At 39.5% G+C, this 22,181-nt stretch overlaps 1 protein-coding gene across 2 annotated transcripts in view; it reads left to right on the top strand.

Moving 5' to 3' along the window:
- Positions 1-731: 731 nt before the first annotated feature.
- The window catches only part of uck2a (uridine-cytidine kinase 2a), a 102,589-nt gene continuing 81,139 nt past the window's right edge, over positions 732-22,181 (top strand). Inside the window, exons 1-2 of one of the 2 annotated variants that reach the window (XM_039734720.1) lie at positions 732-893; positions 985-1,243. In XM_039734720.1, the coding sequence (XP_039590654.1) occupies positions 1,148-1,243 (96 nt within the window). In that variant the 5' untranslated portion in view covers positions 732-893; positions 985-1,147. Of the gene's footprint in view, positions 894-984; positions 1,244-1,582; positions 1,672-22,181 lie in introns of those variants that run through there. The other variant, XM_039734721.1, reaches the window with a different exon arrangement.

The raw sequence follows: 22,181 nt of genomic DNA, 5'->3' as shown, positions 1-22,181 counted from the left end.
TGACAGGAGGTAAAGTCCAGGCTGTCACTTTTGGAGAGAAAAACCTGAGTTATAGAGAAGAGGTGATGGAATTCAGATAATTTTATATACAACTTTACATGTATGTATCTTAACATGTATTCGACTAGCAGATGGTTTTATCCAAGGCAATTTACAAAAGAGGTCAGCATAATTAAATAAACATTAGTCTGGAGGACTGGTCAAGAACACAAGGTGAAAAAATTGATCATCACAAGTGAAGAGCTCTGAAGAAAATAACAAGTTGGTTACAATTTCTAGGTTACAACACCCAAGGGCCAATAGCAGTCAGGTTTACCAAACAAGATACAAACACTTCTTAAACACATGGATGGAAACAGAAGTTCAAATGAAGGTGGGCACCACGTTCCACAGGCTAGCAGATACACATGAAAAGAGTCTGGACTGATATTTGATATCAAGCCAGGGTGGGTATCACCAGAAGCCATTCATCACCAGACCTGAGTGGTCGAGAAGGAGCAGAGGACCACACAAGGGTCTTCATATATGAAAGTGCTGAACTACTGACTACTCTGTAGGCGAGCATCGAGAATTGGAACTATTGCTATAGGAAGGCAACGTAGCGAAACGGATTACTATAGAAATATTTATGTCTTCTGTGATTGGTGAAAGCTCAACACCCCGTCACTTTTCCTGGAATCCGTCCTCCATCCTCAAGAGGAGCCCACCGCGCATCAGCTGTGGCACTGCACTCCCTCCTGTTGGCGAGGAAGAGGAACAACATCTGAGCCGGAGGGGCTGGCAAGCGTGGTGGTTTCAACGGGTCGCTGCGGCTCTGATTTCGGGAATATCATTTTAAAACTGAAAGACGACAGATACGAGTTATTTTTGTATACTTTCCCGTTTCTATTAAGGTAAGTAAATCACACCCTGATTTTAACCTACGCACTTCTGGGGAGTGGGGACCCCCCCTTAGCTGACGCGACACTGTCTTTTTTTTTGTAGGTTAACGTGTCGCTGCAGTGGCTCCTCACGGCTTTACGTGAGGAGGAGGGGGCGAAACAGGAGAAACGGGAGCGCGCACACAAGCACGAGCATTCAAGCCGGAGTGCAAGAAGACAGTGTTCGGGCGGCGAGGCGAAGCTAGGCGAGGAGCGCGGGACACAGCATGGCAGGCGATAGCGAGAGGCGGTTGGACGACCAGGAGCATGCCCCCCGACAGCCGTTCCTTATCGGAGTGGCCGGGGGCACCGCCAGCGGAAAGGTGAGTGAGATGAATCCGAGCCGTCGGTCGCCTCGCTTCACGGAAAAGTGGGGGGCAAAGGAGAGGAGCGCGTGGCGGGAAGGTGGCACGCGCACACGTTACGGCGTGCCGCTAGAACCCTCACCGAACGGCGGCTTATGTTAGTGTCGATTAATTCACGCAGTTGTTCGTTTTTATCATTTAAACTCAAAATGGTGGCCCTGCGACATTTATAATCTAGCCCTTTACATCTTCACCCCATAGTCATTTTTTCTTTCCTGAATGGTCCCACAAGGTGACATCTTCGCACATTGGAGGAATGGGTTTGCCGGCCGGGCGCCCATCCATCGATATTTTTGTTTGTTTTTTGTTGATCGTCAAGTGTCTTCCTGTGATATCCGCTTGACATGTGTTAAGGACGTGGATCCTCAGTTTTTGTCGCTTAAGAAGTAAGTCCCGAAATCCCAGCTTTGGCCTCGGTTCATTTTTCGTCTTTAAAAAAAAAAAAATCTTTTGTGTACGTGGAGTTAATGAATGTGATCATTGGGGCCATTTGAAGATTTCGTTTCTTTGTTTTAGCCGTCCCTTCGCGTGGGTTTGTTATCGGGTGATGCTTTTCATTTTGTTTAGTGTGAGGATTTCCAACCCCTTGCACGTATGATTTTAAAAATCTGACTTCCCCTCGCCGCGTGTATGCACAAGATAGAAAAGCCATGCGGTTGGAGTCGCGGATATGGTGTGCTAGGAATCGGACGGTGGGGGCTGGGTATTAATATTTAAGATTAAACAAAGAATCCCTCTAACTACACTGATCCCAGCGTCCAGAGTCAACATTGTCCAGGTAATTTCAGCCAAAGTAATACCCGAGGACAGAGCCGGATTACTGGTCGATTAACATGCCAAATGGATGGAAAAGGCCCCGTGAGCGTACATGGCGACATTTGCCGAGGTTGGCCGAAGGAAGCCGATCTCACTCGTAGAATGGGAACGGAAATAACGGTGATGATGATGATGCAGAATGGAGCACCTGTCAGCCTGATGTCGCGCTTATATAGCGCCAAGCATCGCAGTGCCAGTTACGACACAAATCCGATTTCAGTACATGACGACATGCTGCCATTAAACGGCATGTCGGAGTTTCAAGGGTGAGGTTGGTGTGGGATACGTTAGAAATGATTAAGTGAGACGTGGTCGAAGAAGGCAGAACGCTGAGAAAAGTGATAAGTGGAATCAGAAAGGGGGCGGTGTTTGTGTGGAGTGTAATTGTTTTTTGCGTGGATGCTTGTCCAGATACTTATTTCTTTTTTCCTTCCACCTTCCCCAAATAATATTTTGTTGGCTTATTTGGCAATTATAAATGTGAGTGTGTGAATTGAGATGGACTGGCATCCTGTCCAGGAATGTTTACTGCCTTGCATCTAGTTCTTCCAGCCTAGGGTTTGGGCCCTAGTAACCCTGGTTTGGATTAAATATGTCTAAAAATGTTATGCGTGGTTCAGTGGTACATTGGTGTGCCTTGTAACAAGGAGAGCGGGGTTCATGCCCCAGGTCTTCTCTGTGTGGAGTTTGCATGTTCTCAGTGTGGTTGTGTGGGTTTCCTCTGGCTGCTCCAATTTCTTCTCACAGTCCAAAGATATGTAGATTAGGTGAATTGGTGTGTGGGTGTGTTTTTTCCCCTGTGATAACTGGCGTGATGTCCAGGGTTTGTTCCTGCCTTGTGCTGTATGCTTGCTGAGATGGGCCTGTAGTTTCCCTCTGACACTTCCCTTGATAAACCGGTTAGGAAAATGAATCGATGGATGGAATGAAAAAGATTAGTTAGCCCATCAGCTGTAGACTGTTGAGTTTAAAAATTCCTGGTCAGAGATTCATAAATGATGCCCATCTTTTCATTATTCTCTGTCGTAGTCCCAATAGTATTATTTATTGGGACGTCATCTTGGGGTGAGCATTTAGATATGTGACATGGTCAATTAAATGCCAAAATAACCTACAACTTGATTTTTTACAAATTTCTCAGGACTATGCAGTGCATCTTCCAAACCTCCTCTTCCTCATTGGGTAGGGATTGCAACCCCACCCCTGTTAGCCACATCCCTATGCATATTTTGTTTGGGGAGATTAGGTAGGTGAACTGCGCCACACAGGAAATGAAGATGTATTGATTTTGTAATCCACCATGGCAAGGGTTCAAACATAATTTGATGTACTTAGTTAAAGGAATACTTCATCCAAATGTGATATTTTTTAATGTTACCCCATGTGGTTTGTTGTAGCAGGTGAGAAAAGCTTTTAATGTCATGTTTTCATGCTGAATGAAGATTAAAAAAAAAAAAAGTTGAGGATATTATACAAGCCATTATTGATCAATGCCTTCAAACGGCAAATGATGTGGAAAAAATCTCGCGTTACATCACACAGTCTACACCTTGGTTATCCAATCGTAAGATCGAAAACATGCAAAATAGACACCTGTTAATGATGTTTTCTGATTTTTCTATTAAGCCATATTTTAGCAAAAAAAGTGTGTATTTTGCATGTTTTTGAGCATATGACTGGATAACCGAGGTGTGGATTGTGTGATGTAACGCAAGATCGTTTTCCACATCATTTGCCGTTTGACAGCAATGGTCAACGATGGCTTGTATTATATCCTCATCTTTTTTTCCACTATTCTACATGAAAACATGAGTCATTTTTCTCGGTGATCACTACAAACTATATGGGTAAGTATCATATAAAAATATAATTTATTGGTGGGTTGTTTTTTTTTTAAAAGTATCATGAAACAGGCTAAAGACAGGTGAGGTGATTTGTAATGGAATTGGAGAGAATGAGATCAGAGATGTTCGTGTAGATGTTGGGGCCCAAACATGCAGAAATTTATGTATAGTGATTTGTGGATGCGATTGCCCTTGTGTAACTGTTTAAATGTTAATGAGTTAGATATTTTTGTATATAACTGGTAAAATCATCCTGGAAAAGAATAAAACTAATTCCAGGTAAATACACAATTACAGTGAAGGCAGAATTTGTGGAAGATCTGGCATTAACTACCTAACCGGATGATTCCAAAGGGTGTTCCTAATTATCTCTATCTATTGCCTCTTCACTAGTTGGGACTGAACCCAAATTCTTCACGTCACTATATTGAATTTTCAGGTTTCCAGTTAGCTGAGTTATAGAAGAGGAAGGTGCTGTTACTTCATGATAACAGACTTGAATATCAGATATATGGTGTCTGTCTGCAGAATAGTTCCATATCAGGCACTGTAGTTTAGTGATTAAGGTATTCTATAAACGTAATGCTGGTTAAGGTTAAGCTTCTTTCTCAATTTGTGACTTTGTACAAAGTCTCAACTTGCTGACGCTCCAAATGTAAAAAAAAACAAAAAAACTGTAAATGATGTATCAAATCCTAGTCTTATAAGTTGCCTTGGGTCAGGGCTCATAAGTTTAGTGGCCATTTTCTGGATTTACTCGGGTCAGCCAATTGCCTTCCAAATCTCTCTTTAACTCATTTTGATCCTTAGCATCGTTTGGGGTGAGACCCATATGCCAGTCAAATGTAAGAAAAAAATAAATAGTCTCATATGCCGCATAATAAAACATAGTCTTTATGCTAATAGCCATATGGAGTCTGTACTGTTACACAATGGTGAAAACCAGCTGTGATAAAGTTTAACTAATTATCAGCTACTAAAATAGAAGACCAACTTAATCAGAGCCTATTTTAAAAAATCATATTGCATATAATGGAATATATTTTTTTCATCTGTGTTTCTACTTGCAGCTGCCATCCCTTCTTTCCAGTACACAAAAATTCATCTGTCCTCAAGTTCTATTGTCTAGTCAAATAGATTTGAGAACAACTAAACAATTGTAACAAGGACTCAGAATATGTACGCTACATAAAGAAGCAGGCTTATGTTGAATGCACAATATGCAAATAAAATGCTCTGTTAAGCATATAAGTTAAATCATCAAGGTTTCTGACATGTGTACATAGTATATTGAAATTCACATTTGCATGTCTACTCAGAACAGTTAACAACAAAATAAAGTGCAAAATTAAGTACTTGGCATACAACGTATACAATTGTATACAGCCTATATATTTGCAAGTATTATGTACACGTTGTTGTGCTACAATATACTTTGAATTTTTATGATTGACTGTTCAGCAACCTTATGACTTGTGGGTAGCAACTGTCCCTCAATCTACTGGTGTAATTCCCAGATGGAGGAGTGATAAAAGCAGCTATCCTGGATGGCTGAGGTCATTAGCAATACAGTTTGCTTTTTTTGTTATTATTTGTTTTATATTTTTTTTTGGTTGACTGCAGTGCAATATTTTGCAGGATTTAATAATAACTTTATTTATGTAGCACCTTATCATACATTTACATGCAACTCTCAAGGTGCTTTCCACAGATTATCAATAACATCTCCCGGTCTGCATATTTCCACCTGCGTAACATTAATTGTATTTGCCCCTCCCTCACTCCCCACACCACTGCTATCCTTGTTCATAGCCTTGTCACCTCTCGTCTGGTTTATTGCAATTCCCTTTTCTTTGGTCTTTCTCACAGATCTCTTTATAAGCTTCCACTGTTCCAGAATTCAGCTGCCCGCATCATTACTAGAACCCCCTCTATTCACCATATCACTCCTGTTTTGCAGCAGCTTCATTGGCTTTCAGTTCAGTTTTGCATTGAATTCAAAATTCTCCTGTTAACGTTTAAGGCTCTCCACAACCTCGCCCCTCCATATCTGTCTGACCTCCTCCATGTTGCCATTCCCTCCCGTACCCTTAGATCCTCTTTCCTCCATCCAATTGACTGTCTCCTTCGTCCGTCTTGCCACTATCAGCATCTAAGCTTAGAAATATTGAATCATTTTCACTTTTCAAAATTAAACTTAAAACTCCCCTGTTTAAGACTGCTTTTTCTCTTTGATTACAATTGCTCTGTCTGATTTTAATTTTTGTATTTTAGTTTTATGTTTGTTTTATCTGTTGTTCAATGTCCTTGAGTGTTTAGGAAGGCACCTACAAATAAATAATGTATTATTATTTTTAAAAACAATACCTATAGTTATTTGAATATTATCATTAGTTTCTAATAGATGTAAATGAACTAAATAGAAAGCAACCTGGGCATTGTTAAACAAAACGTAAAGACTAAAGTGCAAAACAAACATTCAGTCTTATCAGAAACAGGTTCATATTGTTTTCTAATTAAAAGCTTTATACATTGTGGTAATAATCAAGCCTTCACACAATAAAGAGGTCTGTGGCAGCCTCCTGTATAATTGAGAATTGGCTGCTGATTGCAGAAAAGGTTTATGCAAAGGTGTTTACAGATAAGAGTCAAGAACAGAACTGAACAGGTTAGGAAACGTCACAGATTTATATTTGAAAAGCAGGAAGAGGAGGGATCTTGGGACCAGAAACTGGAAATGATGTCATTGGGCTGCAAGGTCATTAGGAGGTGGGCTCTTCATTGCCTTGAACTGCATCGTTGGACTTGGTACTCCAATACTGGTGGTGAGGTGAAGGAGAGCGATCACATCCTTGTGGGCAGATGCTGGAGGCTTTTGCAAAACTGCAGGGTCTATCGAAGTGCCCAGTTCGTGAACTCTGACCACAGACTTGTTGTTGCTACTCTTAGGATCCAGCTTTGGTCCAGTAGGTTAGCACCTACTAGGAAAATGAGCCTGGACTTGGCCAGATTCCAAGACCAGGCTGTTTCTAATGAGTTTGCATGCAGTTTGTTTGAGGAACTTGCCGATTTGGGTACAATTGCCAATCCTAATGTGATGTGGGAGACCTTCCGTGGCAAGACCCTGAAGGTTGCTGAGGGTTGTGTTGGTGTTACCGTTGTTCGCAGAAGGAGGTGTTTCATCCCGCAGAGCACCCTGGATATCATCGAGAGGAGTTGCAGTGAACGGCTCAGTGGCGACTCTGGTCTGTACCGGGAACTGAGAAGGACGGCTGCGAAGGCTCTGAGGGCAGATAAAGAGGCGTTTGTTAGAGGAATCTTTGAGCAAGTGGCACACCATCTGTTGTCTAGCGACCCTTGTCGTGCTTACAGAGGAATCGCCGCATTACGCACATCTGAATCTGTTCCACGGAGAGTCACAGGCAGGGTGGTTGATGGATCATTCCTTACGGATGACACTGCAGTTGTGACCCGCTGGGCTGGCAACTTTGAGTAGTTATTCAAAGCTGATATTCCGACTAGGACGTTGGATATCTCTGGGTCCACGGTTCTTGAGGCTGAGGCTGATCCTCCAATTAGCTGTGAACCACCCAATCTCACTGAGATTGCACTGCTGAGAGGGGGAAAGGCTGCAGGGATCTGTGGTATGTGGGGTGAACTTCTGCAGGCTGGTGGTAAGACTGTCCTCCTGACATTGCAAGCAATCTTTGTTTCCATTTGGGAGGCTGGCATCATCCCAACTGACTGGAAAACGGGACCTGTCATCCCTATCTGGAAAGGGAATGGTGATCTCCTGGATTGCAGCAACTACAGGGGGATAACACTGCTCTCGGTGCCGGGTAATATCCTTGCTAGGGTTGTCCTCAATAGGATCCGTGATCAGTTGCTCACCTACCAGCGACCAGAACAGTCTGGTTTTACGCTTAAGAAGTCTACCGTCGACCGCATCCTGGCACTGAGGGTTCTCATGGAGCTCAAATGCAAATATCTGCAGAGTTTCTTTGCAGCCTTTGATTTTCACAAAGCATTCGACTCAGTTGATCGAGCTGCCATGTGGGACATCCTGAGGGTTTGCGGAGTGTTCTGCTCCTACTCTGTTCAATGCTTGTATGGACTGGGTGTTGGGCAAGGTCGTGGGGTCCAGTGGCTTTTGGGCATCTGGTGAAGAAAGATTCACGGATCTTGACTTTTGCTGTGATCTTTGCGGAGTCATTGGGTGCTGTGATCGGGGTGCTCGAGAGACTGAGTGAGAAGTCTGAGGAGTCTGAGTGTCTGGGCTTGCGAGTGTCCTGGATAAAAACCAAGATTCAGGCCTTTAATGACCTCTTGGGCACAGCCATCAGCAGTGTGTCTTTTTGCGGAGAGAGTGTTGACCTTGTTGAGAGTTTTATTTACCTTGGCAGTGACATTCATGTCTCTGGTGACACTTCCTTTGAAGTCAGTAGATGGATTGGGAGAGCATGGGGGGGACATGAGGTTGCTGGAAAAGGGTTTGTGGCGCTCCCAATATCTATGCAAAAGGAAGAAGTCTTTAGAGTCCTGGTGCTTCCAGTCTTGCTATATGGTTGGGAGACATGGATGCTATCCAGTGACCTGAGACGAAGACTGGACTCCTTTGGTACTGTCTCTCCGGAAAATCCTTGGATATCGTTGGTTTGACTTTGTGTCGAATGAGCAGTTGCTCAAGGAGTCTCGAATGAGGCACATTACCTGCATTGTGAGGAAGCGTCTGTTACAGCACTGCGGCCATGTGGCTCGTTTCTCAGAGGATGATCTGGCTCGTAAGATCCTCATTGTTGAGGACCTGAGTGACTGGACCAGGCCAAGGGGCCACCCACTTAACACCTGGCTGTGGCAGATAGAGGGTCATTTTTGGAGGGTGGGACTGGACTGCGTGTCTGCCTGTGGGATTGGAAATCGGGATCCCGAGTTGTTTCGCTGTGTAGTGGGTGCGGCAATGCACTGTACCAGTGTATGCTCCCCAATTTGACTTGAATCTTCTGTTGGACTGGAAGTGGCTTCTTCTGGGGCAGAACCTGGAAGTGACATCTTCTGGGGTGGAACTGGAACTGACACTGTCCTGAGAGTCAGGCAGAATTTCACGCATTTGGTCTGCAGGGAGATCAGAGAAAGGATTAGTACACTCTGCCACCCCCTGGTCTGGCCAGGAATTACCTTCTTCTGAGCCCCTTAGCTGCTTCCCATGTGCATGTGTGTGACAACATAAAGATGGCAGGAGAACAACCAGATATAATTCACGTGTATATAAAGGTAAATGTATATACACTATATATTTACATTTGATTTGGGCATGTGTACATAGCAACACATTAAGTAGAGACAGTTTGTTGTTATTAATGAAAAATAATAAAATAATGTACTAATGAAAAGATACAAAAGCGAATAAAACAGTTCATTTTAGTTTTTGGTAGTTTTATGATGTAGATGGAGTTCTTGATTCCAGAATGTGATTAGTTGATTTTTTTTTAAACAATATATGCCTATTCCAAATACAACCTTAATCAGAAATTCCCAACATTACTTTAGGAACTACTTGTTGGCAGTGCATTTGTATAGGGTGGGGCATAGGCTGTGAACCCGGGCTGCCTAAGATCAGGATGGGCTTGCTGCCGACTATTATGCACAGATAAGGCCTATGTTTTTTGATCTGGGAATGAGCAACACTGTGTGCTACTGGTTAGACTACAAACCGGATTCCAAAAAAGTTGAGACACTAAACAAATTGTGAATAAAAACTGAATGCAATGATGTGGAGATGGCAAATGTCAATATTTTATTTGTAATAGAACGTAGATGACAGATCAAACGTTTAATCCGAGTAAATGTATCATTTTAAAGGAAAAATATGTTGATTCAAAATTTCACGGCGTCAACAAATCCCAAAAAAGTTGGGACAAGTAACAATAAGATGCTGGAAAAAGTAAATTTGAGCATAACGAAGAACTGGAAGACCAATTAACACTAATTAGGTCAATTGGCAACATGATTGGGTATAAAAAGAGCTTCTCAGAGTGGCAGTGTCTCTCAGAAGCCAAGATGGGTAGAGGATCACCAATTCCCACAATGTTGCGCAGAAAGATAGTGGAGCAATATCAGAAAGGTGTTACCCAGCGAAAAATTGCAAAGACTTTACATCTGTCATCATCAACTGTGCATAACATCATCTGAAGATTCAGAGAATCTGGAACAATCTCTGTCGCGTAAGGGTCAAGGCCGTAAAACCATACTGGATGCCCGTGATCTCCGGCCCTTAAACGACACTGCACCACAAACAGGAATGCTACTGTAAAGGAAATCACAGAATGGGCTCAGGAATACTTCCAGAAACCATTGTCAGTGAACACAATCGACCGTGCCATCCGCCGTTGCCAGCTGAAACTCTACAGTGCAAAGAAGAAGCCATTTCTAAGCAAGATCCACAAGCTCAGGCGTTGTCACTGGGCCAGGGATCATTTAAAATGGAGTGTGGCAAAATGGAAGACTGTTCTGTGGTCAGACGAGTCACGATTCGAAGTTCTTTTTGGAAATCTGGGACGCCATGTCATCCGGACCAAAGAGGACAAGGACAACCCAAGTTGTTATCAACGCTCAGTTCAGAAGCCTGCATCTCTGATGGTATGGGGTTGCATGAGTGCGTGTGGCATGGGCAGCTTGCATGTCTGGAAAGGCACCATCAATGCAGAAAAATATATTCAGGTTCTAGAACAACATATGCTCCCATCCAGACGTCATCTCTTTCAGGGAAGACCCTGCATTTTTCAACAGGATAATGCCAGACCACATTCTGCATCAATCACAACATCATGGCTGCGTAGGAGAAGGATCCGAGTACTGAAATGGCCAGTCTGCAGTCCAGATCTTTCACCTATAGAGAACATTTGGCGCATCATAAAGAGGAAGGTGCGACAAAGAAGGCCCAAGACGATTGAACAGTTAGAGGCCTGTATTAGAAAAGAATAACTGGTCTCCTCGGTCCCCAGACGTCTGTTGAGTGTTGTAAGAAGAAGGGGAGATGCCACACAGTGGTGAAAATGGCCTTGTCCCAACTTTTTTGGGATTTGTTGACACCATGAAATTCTGAATCAACATATTTTTCCCTTAAAATGATACATTTTCTCAGTTTAAACTTTTGTTCCATGATTTATGTTCTATTCTGAATAAAATATTAGAAGTTGGCACCTCCACATCATTGCATTCAGTTTTTATTCACGATTTGTTTAGTGTCCCAACTTTTTTGGAATCCGGTTTGTACATAGGAAGACTCCACCTGCTCTGTGGCATGGTTGGCAATTTTGGGTGACCATTGAAAGTTAAGCATGGTTCAAGTTGTCATTAAAGAAGAAAGTTGAGTGCATTAACTCATCTAAATGCAGTATTATTGTTGATATTGTTATTATTAGACTGATATCTTTATATAAGGTGACAATATATTTAAGAAATGCAATTGGTTACATTTCTTTTGTTGTTGTTTTTTTTTTTTTCCCCCTGTTGAATTACAGGCAGGGGAAGTGACTTGCTCCTGGTGCTACAGTGTCAGTAGTGGGATCTGAACCACAAACCTCAGAGTTTGATATCCCAAGCTGTGGCCCCCTTAGTATTAGGTTTACCACTGGAAAAACAAGCCAAAAACATTGGATTTTTTTCTATGAGAAAAAAAAGTTATGTGTAATAGAAACGTGCAGTAACCAAAACGTCAACATAATTACAGTAGGAAAGGTATGCCTAATTTCCAGTGCTATGCCGATGCAGATACTGTATATCCTTTGTGTGGCATGTTTTGAAACACACAGCCCAGTGTTTTAGTCAGGACAGTAGAAGTGTATTTGCACATTTAAAAAAATATTTTTTTGTGTTGCTTGCACATGAGAGATGTTTCCTGACATGAACATGGACACTTGCTGCACTGTGAGCAGTGCTTAGGGTACAAACATCTTTCTTGTTAATATACTTGATCACAATCGTTTTGCCTTGTTTGTCATGCAGCTACTGTTGCACCACTTTGAATCTTCACACAACTGAAATTTACCAGGCATATCACCGCGGTTTGGTGTCAACGTCTAGTGACCTATTCACATTGTCATCTCTATCGCTCGATTTGAGCAATGTTTCAGTTTGTTCTAAAACTCCCTTTATGGCTTTTTGTTGGCCATTGTGTTTTTGGCCCCACTTATGATGAGTTACCATGGAGTTCCAATAAAGTGGCAGAACACAGCATTTTGCACAAAATCATGAATATTTCAATTTTTTTCAGTAGGTGACAGAATGAATACTGTCCTGGTGTTATTTGGGCTTAATGCTGTAAAGTGGATGATTACATGCCACCCCATCTGACTTGGGTGTAATCATATGTACATAGAATTCATAACCTGGGCCACACTGGAGTTAATGTGAAGGAAGTTAACCACTATGCCACACAGCATGTCTCAGCTAGAATCACAAGCTCTGAAAATCCACAAAAAGCTTCAAAAAATTAATATTGAAAATTACATATTTTAAACGTGTATATTCTCAATATTTAAGAGGAGACGACATAGTAATTTTTAAAAACTTCCCTACAGTTAAATTGACTTAGCTGTAGAAGTCTCTTGCGTTTTAAAAAGCAAAATTTGAAATTGTTTACTTTAGTGTGTTAAATGATAACAACAAATTTTACACCTGGGCATGTTTATTTCATTAAAAATATAAGTTGTCCTGTAACTTTCAAAAGTCAAGTTCCTTCTTGGGACATTGACAAATATCTTCCTCTCTATCTAGCTAGCTCATATATCCACTTGATTTATATATGGAGTCCATTATGACCAGTCATTTTTATTGTAGAATTTTGTACAAATACCATGCCAAGTTAAACAGGAATGCAAGGATTACTCATCTGTACATAGGACTGCCTTGGGTGATTTTGGAAAACAGAGTGAGTGTGTTGCTGCCCACACAAAGCAGAGAGTGAACATGTCATATGTGGGTTTGCATTAATACAGAAGTGCTAGTTTACTACAGTTTTTGTTGTTAGCCATTCTTGGGTGCTTTTAGCCATGTGTTTTGGGACATAATCTTGTTGGAGGATCCATGGCCTGCGATTAAGACAGAGTTTTCTGACACCGAGCAGTTTGATCTAGAATGTCTTGACATTCTTAAGATTTTGTTCTTCACGGCGCAGACGCAAGGCACCCTGTGGCAGAAACAGCAAAGCAGCCCCAAAACACAGCTGAGCTTTCTACACGTTTCACATTAGGTATGGTGTTCTTTTCTTTGAGGGCTTAATTTTTTTCGCCTGTGGATAGAGAGCTGATATGTCTCCAGAAGCATTGTGGCTTGTCAGTATGTATTTTAGCAAGTTCCAAGTCTAGCTTTTTTTAATGGTTTACTTTCAACAGTTGAGTCCTACTGGGTGGTCTTCCATTGAGCATAATGTCACTCAAAAAGTGATAGATGGTGCAATCAGACACTGATAAATGGCGCAATCGGACACTGATGGACCTTGACTTTGGAGTTCAGCTTGTATCTCTTAGGTAGTTATCTTTGGCTTTTTGTCTACCATTCTCACTGTCCTTCTGCACATTCTGGGGTCAATTTTCCTCTTGCAGCCATGTCCAGAGTGGTTGACTACAGTCCCATGGACCTTAAACTTCTTAATATTTGCAAATGTTGTCACAGGAACATCATGTTGCTTGGAGATAGACAAACATGTTAAAGGCAAAGGTTAGAAGACTATTATTTTCTTTCTGATCTTCTCAGTCAACTCTCTCCTTGGCTTTCTCTGGTCAATGGTCAGCGTGTGACACATGATGGTACCAAGAAGCAGAGTGACAACTTATATCCATTTAAGTTGACTGCACGATTAGAGACATTTGTGATACTGATTAAAGAAAACAGCTAGTTGGAAAAATCACTCAAATTGAATTATTTACGAACTTTTCTAGAGGTGACAACTAATATGTCCCCACAATTTTAGATTTTTTTTTTTCACACCTGCTTTGCTTGATAACTTACAGGTATACAGGGGACTATTGCTTTTCATTGGCATCCAAAACATGTTTTTCAATGAAGCTGTATGGGTAGAAACAAATTTGTCCGTGTGTATGTATTTATATATTTTCAGACAGTACCTATTTTTAAAAAACATATCTGAACAATGATGTAACCTTACCACAGTAGAATTCTTGAGTAAACTTTGGTTGTGAGAGCTTTAGTTGAGTGATTTAACAATTTGCTTTCCTCTGTAGTGTGTACTTGAAAGTAGTTATGAGCAGTGCCATAGTTCTTTGTTTGCATAACAGAATATTATTTTGTACAGATTGCTTTGTCTCTGAAGGCTAGACAGACGTTGTTTTCTTTTAAGTTTGCCTTGGAACAAGTGCATGTAGTGAGTGGTGTTTAACTAAAGAAGAAAAAAATGATCTGCAACAAGCTGTATAGCACCAGTGTGCAAACTATGCAAGACATAATATAAATTATCCAATTTATTTATTGCTCACCTTTAAAGGGTTCCAAAGCCCCATTCACACAATGCTTTTATAAAGTGATTGTTCATCCATAGATTCTGTCACATTTACAATTGTTTTTCATGTTTTCACAATTGATGGTATATTCCTTCTTGTAAAAGAGAAACTGTTACATGATCAGATGTCCAGTTTATGAACTTCAGGTAGGTTTCCAAAATTACAAATTTGGGCATTTTCATTTGTAAATCTTTAGCAATCTCAGCAGATTTATTTTACCTTAGACTGCAGTGTCTTCTGGTTGCTTCAGCCTATTGAATTGTCCATTTTTGAAACTATTATCAAGGAAAGTGTGGTGCCATGTACTAAATATTACAATGTTTCTTTTTTAGGTGCTGAAGTAGGCTTAATGTTTTTGAGGATTCACATTTGAACCACAGCAGTATGTGGAAATTTGCATAGCATATTCCAAACAAGTCCTGACCACAGTATGGTATAAGCATTTGGAAAGAGTCGTATTCTGTTTGTCAGAGCCTTTTATTCTGTTCATTGTGAAACATGTGCTATGCAACAGATTTGATCTGTGAATGTGACAAGGGGTAAAAATAAAAAGTGTAAAGGTGTCAACAGCCTCGGCAAAGAGTTCCTTTTTGTAAATGTGGTTAATTTTGGCATATCACTGTTTAACTGATTATAGGCCCACATCACTTACATATCTACAACTATTTTGCACTCATAGTCAATTGTTAAACCATTCACCATTTTCATTAAAACACAGATTATATTTAATACACAATAAAACAGAATGAATCTCAATGATTAATATCAACAAAACTTTGTAACTGAGATGTGGCCAGTTGATAACAGAGAAAATAAACATAATAAATCATACATTTTATGTTTCAAGCTTAATGCACTTGAGTTAACAGTAGGTTATAACAGAAACAACCACAGTCATTCAACTATACTGTGTTCATGCATGTGCTGAATCAGATTTAATCCACTAATTGTTGCAATCCATGGTTCTTAATGTCTTGTCACTGATCGTGAATAGGGCTAGTAGTTTAGCGCTTTAGCAGTGGTTCCAGGTTTCACGGCAGGATACCACAAGGAAAAGCAGAATGCAGTGGGGTCAGTTAACAGTACATGCTATATTGATTACCATACTTTCATTTTTGAGCAAATGACTTAACAGAGTTGCAATATGAACAGTCTAATCAGCAGCCAAAATTGGAGTATGCTAGATTAAAGTAATGATTCTGTGGTCTAGATTTAAATGCTGAGACGAGTGTGGGAGATTCAGAGTAAATTGACATTGTGGTTGTCTATGAGTTGACTCGTTTCCGTTTTTAGTTTCTACGTTTGGGGGAAGCATTTTGTGTAATGGATAAAATGTTTTGAAGGTTTTGACAGCTAAATTGCTCAAAATGTTTGAGTCTAAATCAAATTACTACTATGTGTGTCTACTCTTTTCAAGTAGGTGACTAGCATGTTGTGGGCAACAGGGCATTACATCAGAAGATGGGTATGGTTTTATTTTTGTGCCATTGTTTCTCTTAGAAAATATTTTCTGTGCTGAACAAAAAGTAGTGACAGATGTAGCTTGTAGGAGTGTGTGTTTTAGATTGCTTTAACAGGGATGAAATTTAATAATCGAAAAACATTACAAATATGGTTACATCTGTGAACCTATTGTCTAAACTTGTGAATCCTGTTTTTCTGTACTTTGCAAATGAGATTCTTGCGTTTTCCAATAGTAACATTACTGTAAATCCAATAGACAATGACTATAGCACTATGTACTGTATTAAGTGTAACATTAGACCTTTATAAATGAATATACTGTATAAAAACCAGAACCATTCAAGCAGTTGTCTGTATGAGCAGCTGCTGAGTGGCCTTTTGACCTGAGGCTTAAAAGTGTTCCCAAATCCAGTGTAATGCAGGTGGTATTATTTCTGAAAAGTGACCGTATAGGGAGGTTGAGGTCTGCAGTAATATTGTATGACTTTCTAAAGCAGCATCTGTTATACTGTACAGTATGTCTTGGACAGAACGGAGTTGTCTGGCAGTAATGTTCAAAGCTGATTCCTTTATAATGCTTCGTGGCTCTAGGCCGTGAATATTCCAATCTACTCCACCGTGCACCCTTAACAGTTGTTGAGCATGGAATGAGATTTCACTTAGTTTCTGACACTTCTTGACTGTAGCTGATGTGTTGTGTCCATGTTAAGTTAGTCATTTATGATGCCTTCAAGGATCTTAAAACTGCTGACCACTCTAGAGCATATGTTCCAATGCAAATACGAGTGTTGCCTTCCTACTCATTCCTTAAGCGTGTGACCTGCTTTTTCATTTTTCCGACTTTAAGGGACAGATTGTTGTTGTGTGGGTGTGTCAGAAAGCAAGTCTGTTTTCTGTAAGCTAGAAGAATCTACATTTGTACACTCATCATGTTCTTTAGTTACACTGAAATATGGTTGTGCTGATCAGTGATTATTTTTAATCAGGTCTATTATGTTGTTATATGATGTGCTGTTTTTTGAATATTTGTTATCAGATTATCAAATGTTGATGCAGGTGGTACTGCTGCCTCTGCCCACAAGATCATATCAGGGGGATCTACACACCACCATATGGGAGTGCATTGTGGAGTTACTGATGTTGCCAGTCTGCATATGCTAGTGTCTACTAGTTAGGAAGTTGAAAATCTCATTTGTATTGTGTGTCACTAAGTCCCTGTTGTGAGAGCTTGGTGTACATGTAAGCAGCGCAGTTTGCATATGACATAGACTTGCATGCATCAGATATTTTGTTCAATTATAGCCATTTGTAATAGGATTCAGTTGTGTATTAGCCTCTAGTATATCTCGAAATTGAATTACGGTTCTTGTTGTATTTTGGTTTGGTTTAAGTTTATTTGTCATATATAGGTTAACACAGGGTCAACATACAATGAAATGTGTATGACGAGAAAAAAAAAATTATAGTTCTTGTAAATTTAGTGGTATTTCCCTTCTCTTAGATTAAATATTCCTAATTTAACTGTTTATCTCAACAACAAAGAATTTGGTGCGCAATATATTTTAGCAGTGGCAATGTGCTGATTTTTTTTTTTTTTAAGGAGAAGGCAATGTTCTGAGGCAGTTGTCATCTGCTAAATAAGTTTGTTTTGTAGACATTCAGTGTTTGATGTAGAATATCTTGGCAGTAGATCAAGATAGCTACTTCACAAAATGTTCACTTTGTTAAAGGGTAAAACATTTTTTTTATTCCATTTATAGTCAAAAAAAATTGTCATTTTTGGGGCTGTTCAGGGTTGAGGTGCTACTGTTGGTGTTTCTGGTTTCCCATTTCCTTTTCTGTTTGACCTGTGGTGCCTTTTCATATTCTAACTACAAGCATGCTGAGAGATTTTTAAAAAATTTAAATTTTAATTCCACTTTGGGGAAATTTAAATTTAGGAACATGGCAATTAGTTTGTTGGGTAGATATATCTAATGAAGGTTTATCAGCCAAAATGACACATTTTTAGCTTTTTTCTTGTCGTTGAAGAATATACGTTTACATTATATATATATATATATATATTTCTTCATTTTGCAGATGTGTGCTGGTTCAGCCTTTTTCTAGCTTCAGCGTGCTTTTGGGATCAGTGTTCAGTGTGTCTCTTGTCTCTGGGTTGCTCCTAACTTACACCGACCTGTTTGCTACTAGGAAGGGATCTGCTTACCAGCAACTGAATAAAATTGTTTCAGGGAATGAATGTTGGAATGCTTTCTGCAATTGTGTCATATGGTCTTTTAACAGCATATTTGCCTTTCAACTTTAGTTAGTTAAGTCCAAGTGCAAGGGAAATCTGCATTTCCACACTCATGTGATTCCTTGGTTGCACTGAAATAAGGTGTGCTGAGAAGTGGCAGAGAACTGAACAGGAGTACAGTTACTAAAGGAATATGAATTTTTTAGGAGGAATAAAGCTTGAATTTTGGTGTGGCCCTTCCTTTGAGAGTATGTGCTTTTTGTTTCAGGATCAGCTAATAACCTAATTAAGTATTACTAGGAAACACTCAGACCTCCAGTCCATGAAGAAAGGGGGTTCATGTGCCTCTTATGAAACACAGCACCCCAGGTCAACTGGGGAGGGAACTGTCACTTTTTTGATTCCCTTACAGTGTGTATGTCTGTGTTTTGTACTCATAGTGTGTAATTTCCAAGGACCTGAGGCCTTTTTATGTGATAGAGGTAGCCCGTACCTCCAGCTTTTTAGTTGTGTATGACTTTTGTTTGTATGCTGCTAAGTAGTGCTCATGAAATGTCTGAAGTACTGCTTGTTTGTTGTTATGCATCTTCCTGTTGCTATTGTTTTTCCATTCTACATCCTGTGCCTTCTATTATGTTAGTGACGCTTGCTGCTGTTGATATCGCGTTCACGTAAATAGTTTGTTCTAGTAAGTCAAAAGGAAGCAATAAAAGGTTTTTTGTTGTTCTTCATCACTGCTTGTATTGTGTATGTCACACTCGTTGCTGAGTATATGGTAGTGCTTTTTGTCTTGTTCTGCAGTCTGTACTGTGACTCAATAGCTCTGTATACTTCTCTCTTTAGTATATCCTGTGTTCTGCTGTCTCAACATTTCATGGATGTCATCAGTGAAATGGCTCCTGCTTTTGGATTGTTGCCCAGCTGAGTTTGAGGATCATGTTTTTCATGGTGTCACTGTGTATAGTTGACATGCGTCTGATTGACCTGTGCAATGAGTCTAACTGTCAGCAGACGTCACTGATGTCATTTTCCTGTGAGTCATGGTGCATACATGCACGGCCCTGTCACATATGGCACATTGTCACAAAGATGTTTGCCATGTGAAGGACCTGAAGCTCAATTCTGTGACTGAGGTAGCCTGCACATCTATTTCAAGGGTCATATTACATGTATCACTGTACAAGGTACTGAATGAGACAAAGTCCAAGTTTCATGGCCCACTAGTTTGTGTGTTTTTGCATCAGAGAGAAAATCCTTGGCCTGCCCATCCATCTATCTATCTATCTATCTATCTATCTATCTATCTATCTATCTATCTATCTATCTATCTATCTATCTATCTATCTATCTATCTATCTATCTATCTATCTATCTATCTATCTATCTATCTATCTATCTATCTATCTATCTATCTATCTATCTATCTGATTAAATTTATGTATTAATGTAAAAGATTGGTTACATTAATTCCTTTTTAGCAGAGTAAAAGTAAACCTTGTGCTGACAACCTTTAACTAGCTGCTGCTCTAGGCAGTAATGCTAAGCATGATGTTAAGTATGGATTTTTTTTTTATTGACATGGTTAACACTAATTTGCCCACAAATGTGCTTTTAAAATGATGAATAACTATAGCATGTAAAAATCTATAAAATGTTAAAAAGTAATCAAATATTGCAGCATAACGTAGTGGATTATTTTTGCACATGAACTTGGGTATTGTATTACCTTGATTGTTTTCTGTCCTTTTGACACTGGAGATGTCTCCTAAACTACTTGGCAGTCACGATCATAATATTGCAGCATTCTGCTTTCTTCTATGACATGAATGGTGACAGGTTTGATGACTCACTCTGAGTCACACAGAGTAAGTAGAAGAGATGAAAGCAGCATCTTGTGATTTTTTTTTTGTCCACCCTGTTTTGTTGTTATGCCAAAAAAGCAGGCAGATTTGGATGCAAATAAACATTTTTTTTTGGTTTTTATTCAGACAGACGTATCCCCATATTTTCAGAAACACATTTTTTAGGGACCACTTGTGCAGCTTTTCCCTTTAACAGTTATTCTTGTATCAGAACACTTATTAAATATTCAATTGCTACCATGCCTTATGATGATAGTAAAGTCCAACACAACTTTGAAACATTTACCTCTGTAAAAGCAAATTGTTCTTTTTGACATATTCTTTTTGGTTAAGGAATGGTATAATATAGGAATAGATAGACAGTGGGAAAGCCATTCCTGATAAAATTAAACAAAAGAAAATTAGAAAATGCAGAAAAGATTTTAGTGTGCAACAGTTAAAAAGTGGTATTGGGGCTGCATTTCAGTGTTTGAAGTCTTTTGGTTTCTTGTACTGACAAACAATTTCGACATTGCCAAGCCTAGGCACAGATTTCAGCTGAAGGCCTATAAATCTACTTTTCTAACCATTAAACTCTTTATTGAAAAGTTGAAGACCCATGAGTCCTTGATAGGTATTTAATATTTTACTGACAGACAAGACATTTTTTTTCTTGAATAAATATAATAAATTTGTAAATGCAAGAACCAGGCTTATCATTATTTAATTGTGTGTTGTAAGTTAATTAAATATTTAATTGTTATACATTAAAATGGCCCTTTGTTTCCCAGGGGTTTCATGTGTAAATTGCTTTGATTGTGTCTGTATAATGTACTGTATGTATATCTGCTTTTCAGGTTTACTTCTAAATTGTTCATGTTGCTCAGTGTTTATTATAGTGTTATTGATTCTTCAGGTTTGTTTCATATTTGCTCATGCCATGACCCCACAACAGGCTTAGAAAATGGGGAGGTTTCACAGCATTTACAGTTGTGTTCTAAATTCAGAAAAAATCCCTTGGTTGCTTTCTGGCAGCTGTGTTGGGTGGAGTAGAACTGATGTATCACGGATAGTGAGAGTCAGTGGAGTAGATGTTTTTAGGCTTTGGTCATTCTGAACTTTACACACTTTAGGCTCTTGTTAAGTGTACTGCATTTTTAAGGTTGGGCTGCAATACTTTTTGCCAATTGAATGACTAAACCTGTGTATGGTCCTTACTTCCCTCATTCATCATGAACAAGTAATTATTTCCCAGTGGTGTACCAAACAAAGCTACACTGCATGCTAACTAATTTGAAATCTCACTCCGCACTTTGAGAAAGTGTAAAGTTACACTTTTTCCTGTTAGCTGCACATAGTTGAAATGCCTTAGAATTTTCAAATTGTTTTCCTTGCAATTGAGAAAGGACCAATCATTATTTCCTCATGCAAAGGTACAGTCATGAATGGATTTATTTGCCATTATTGTTGGATGATAAAAAGGAGGCAGAAGACAATTGACATGAGTGGAAATGTTCCTGAGATAGCTCTTGCTCTTTCATACACTGTTTCATCATTTCAGTGTTTTCTATAGTATATGCTACATTAATGCAAAAAATAAGTAAGTTAATAAAGTGTTATTTCTTCATTTGTCATTATAAACAACATAAATCTTGTAAAATATTGAGCTAAGTACTAGAATTGAGGTAGTCATTCATTTTTGACATTTGTATAAAGTTAATATTATTCAGAATTTGGAATTAATGGGTTGACACAGTCAAAGTATAAAAATGTAAATGACAGCATTAGTGAGAAGGAAATCTGTATTAAAGTAGTATCTGGTTGAAATAACCTACATCTCTACTCAGAATGAACTGAGTGGGGTAACATACCATTCCCAAACTCTCTTAATCCAATTCCAGGTCACAGGGTGCCCAATGCCATCCAGTTGATCTGTTATCTTTGTGTTTCTGTTGGTCTTAGAGCAACATTGAAGTCGTTGGTTCCAGGAAAATAATTCAAATTCCACCAGTTAGATTTAAACTCAGCCTCTGACATCACAAACCAGGAAGTGCTTATAGGAAAAAAGACCATTTCCTTTCTTATTCACAAACGTGAGTGAAAAATGCCCTAAACAGGAATAGAAAAAAACTTCAAACTGTTATTTAAATTCTTAAAGAGATCTTTTTTTTGTAA

The sequence above is a fragment of the Polypterus senegalus genome, chromosome 14 (assembly GCF_016835505.1).
Source record: "Polypterus senegalus isolate Bchr_013 chromosome 14, ASM1683550v1, whole genome shotgun sequence".
NCBI lineage: Eukaryota > Metazoa > Chordata > Cladistia > Polypteriformes > Polypteridae > Polypterus > Polypterus senegalus.
Note: the sequence above shows the minus strand (reverse complement) of the source record. Positions and strands in the feature narration are given on the sequence as shown.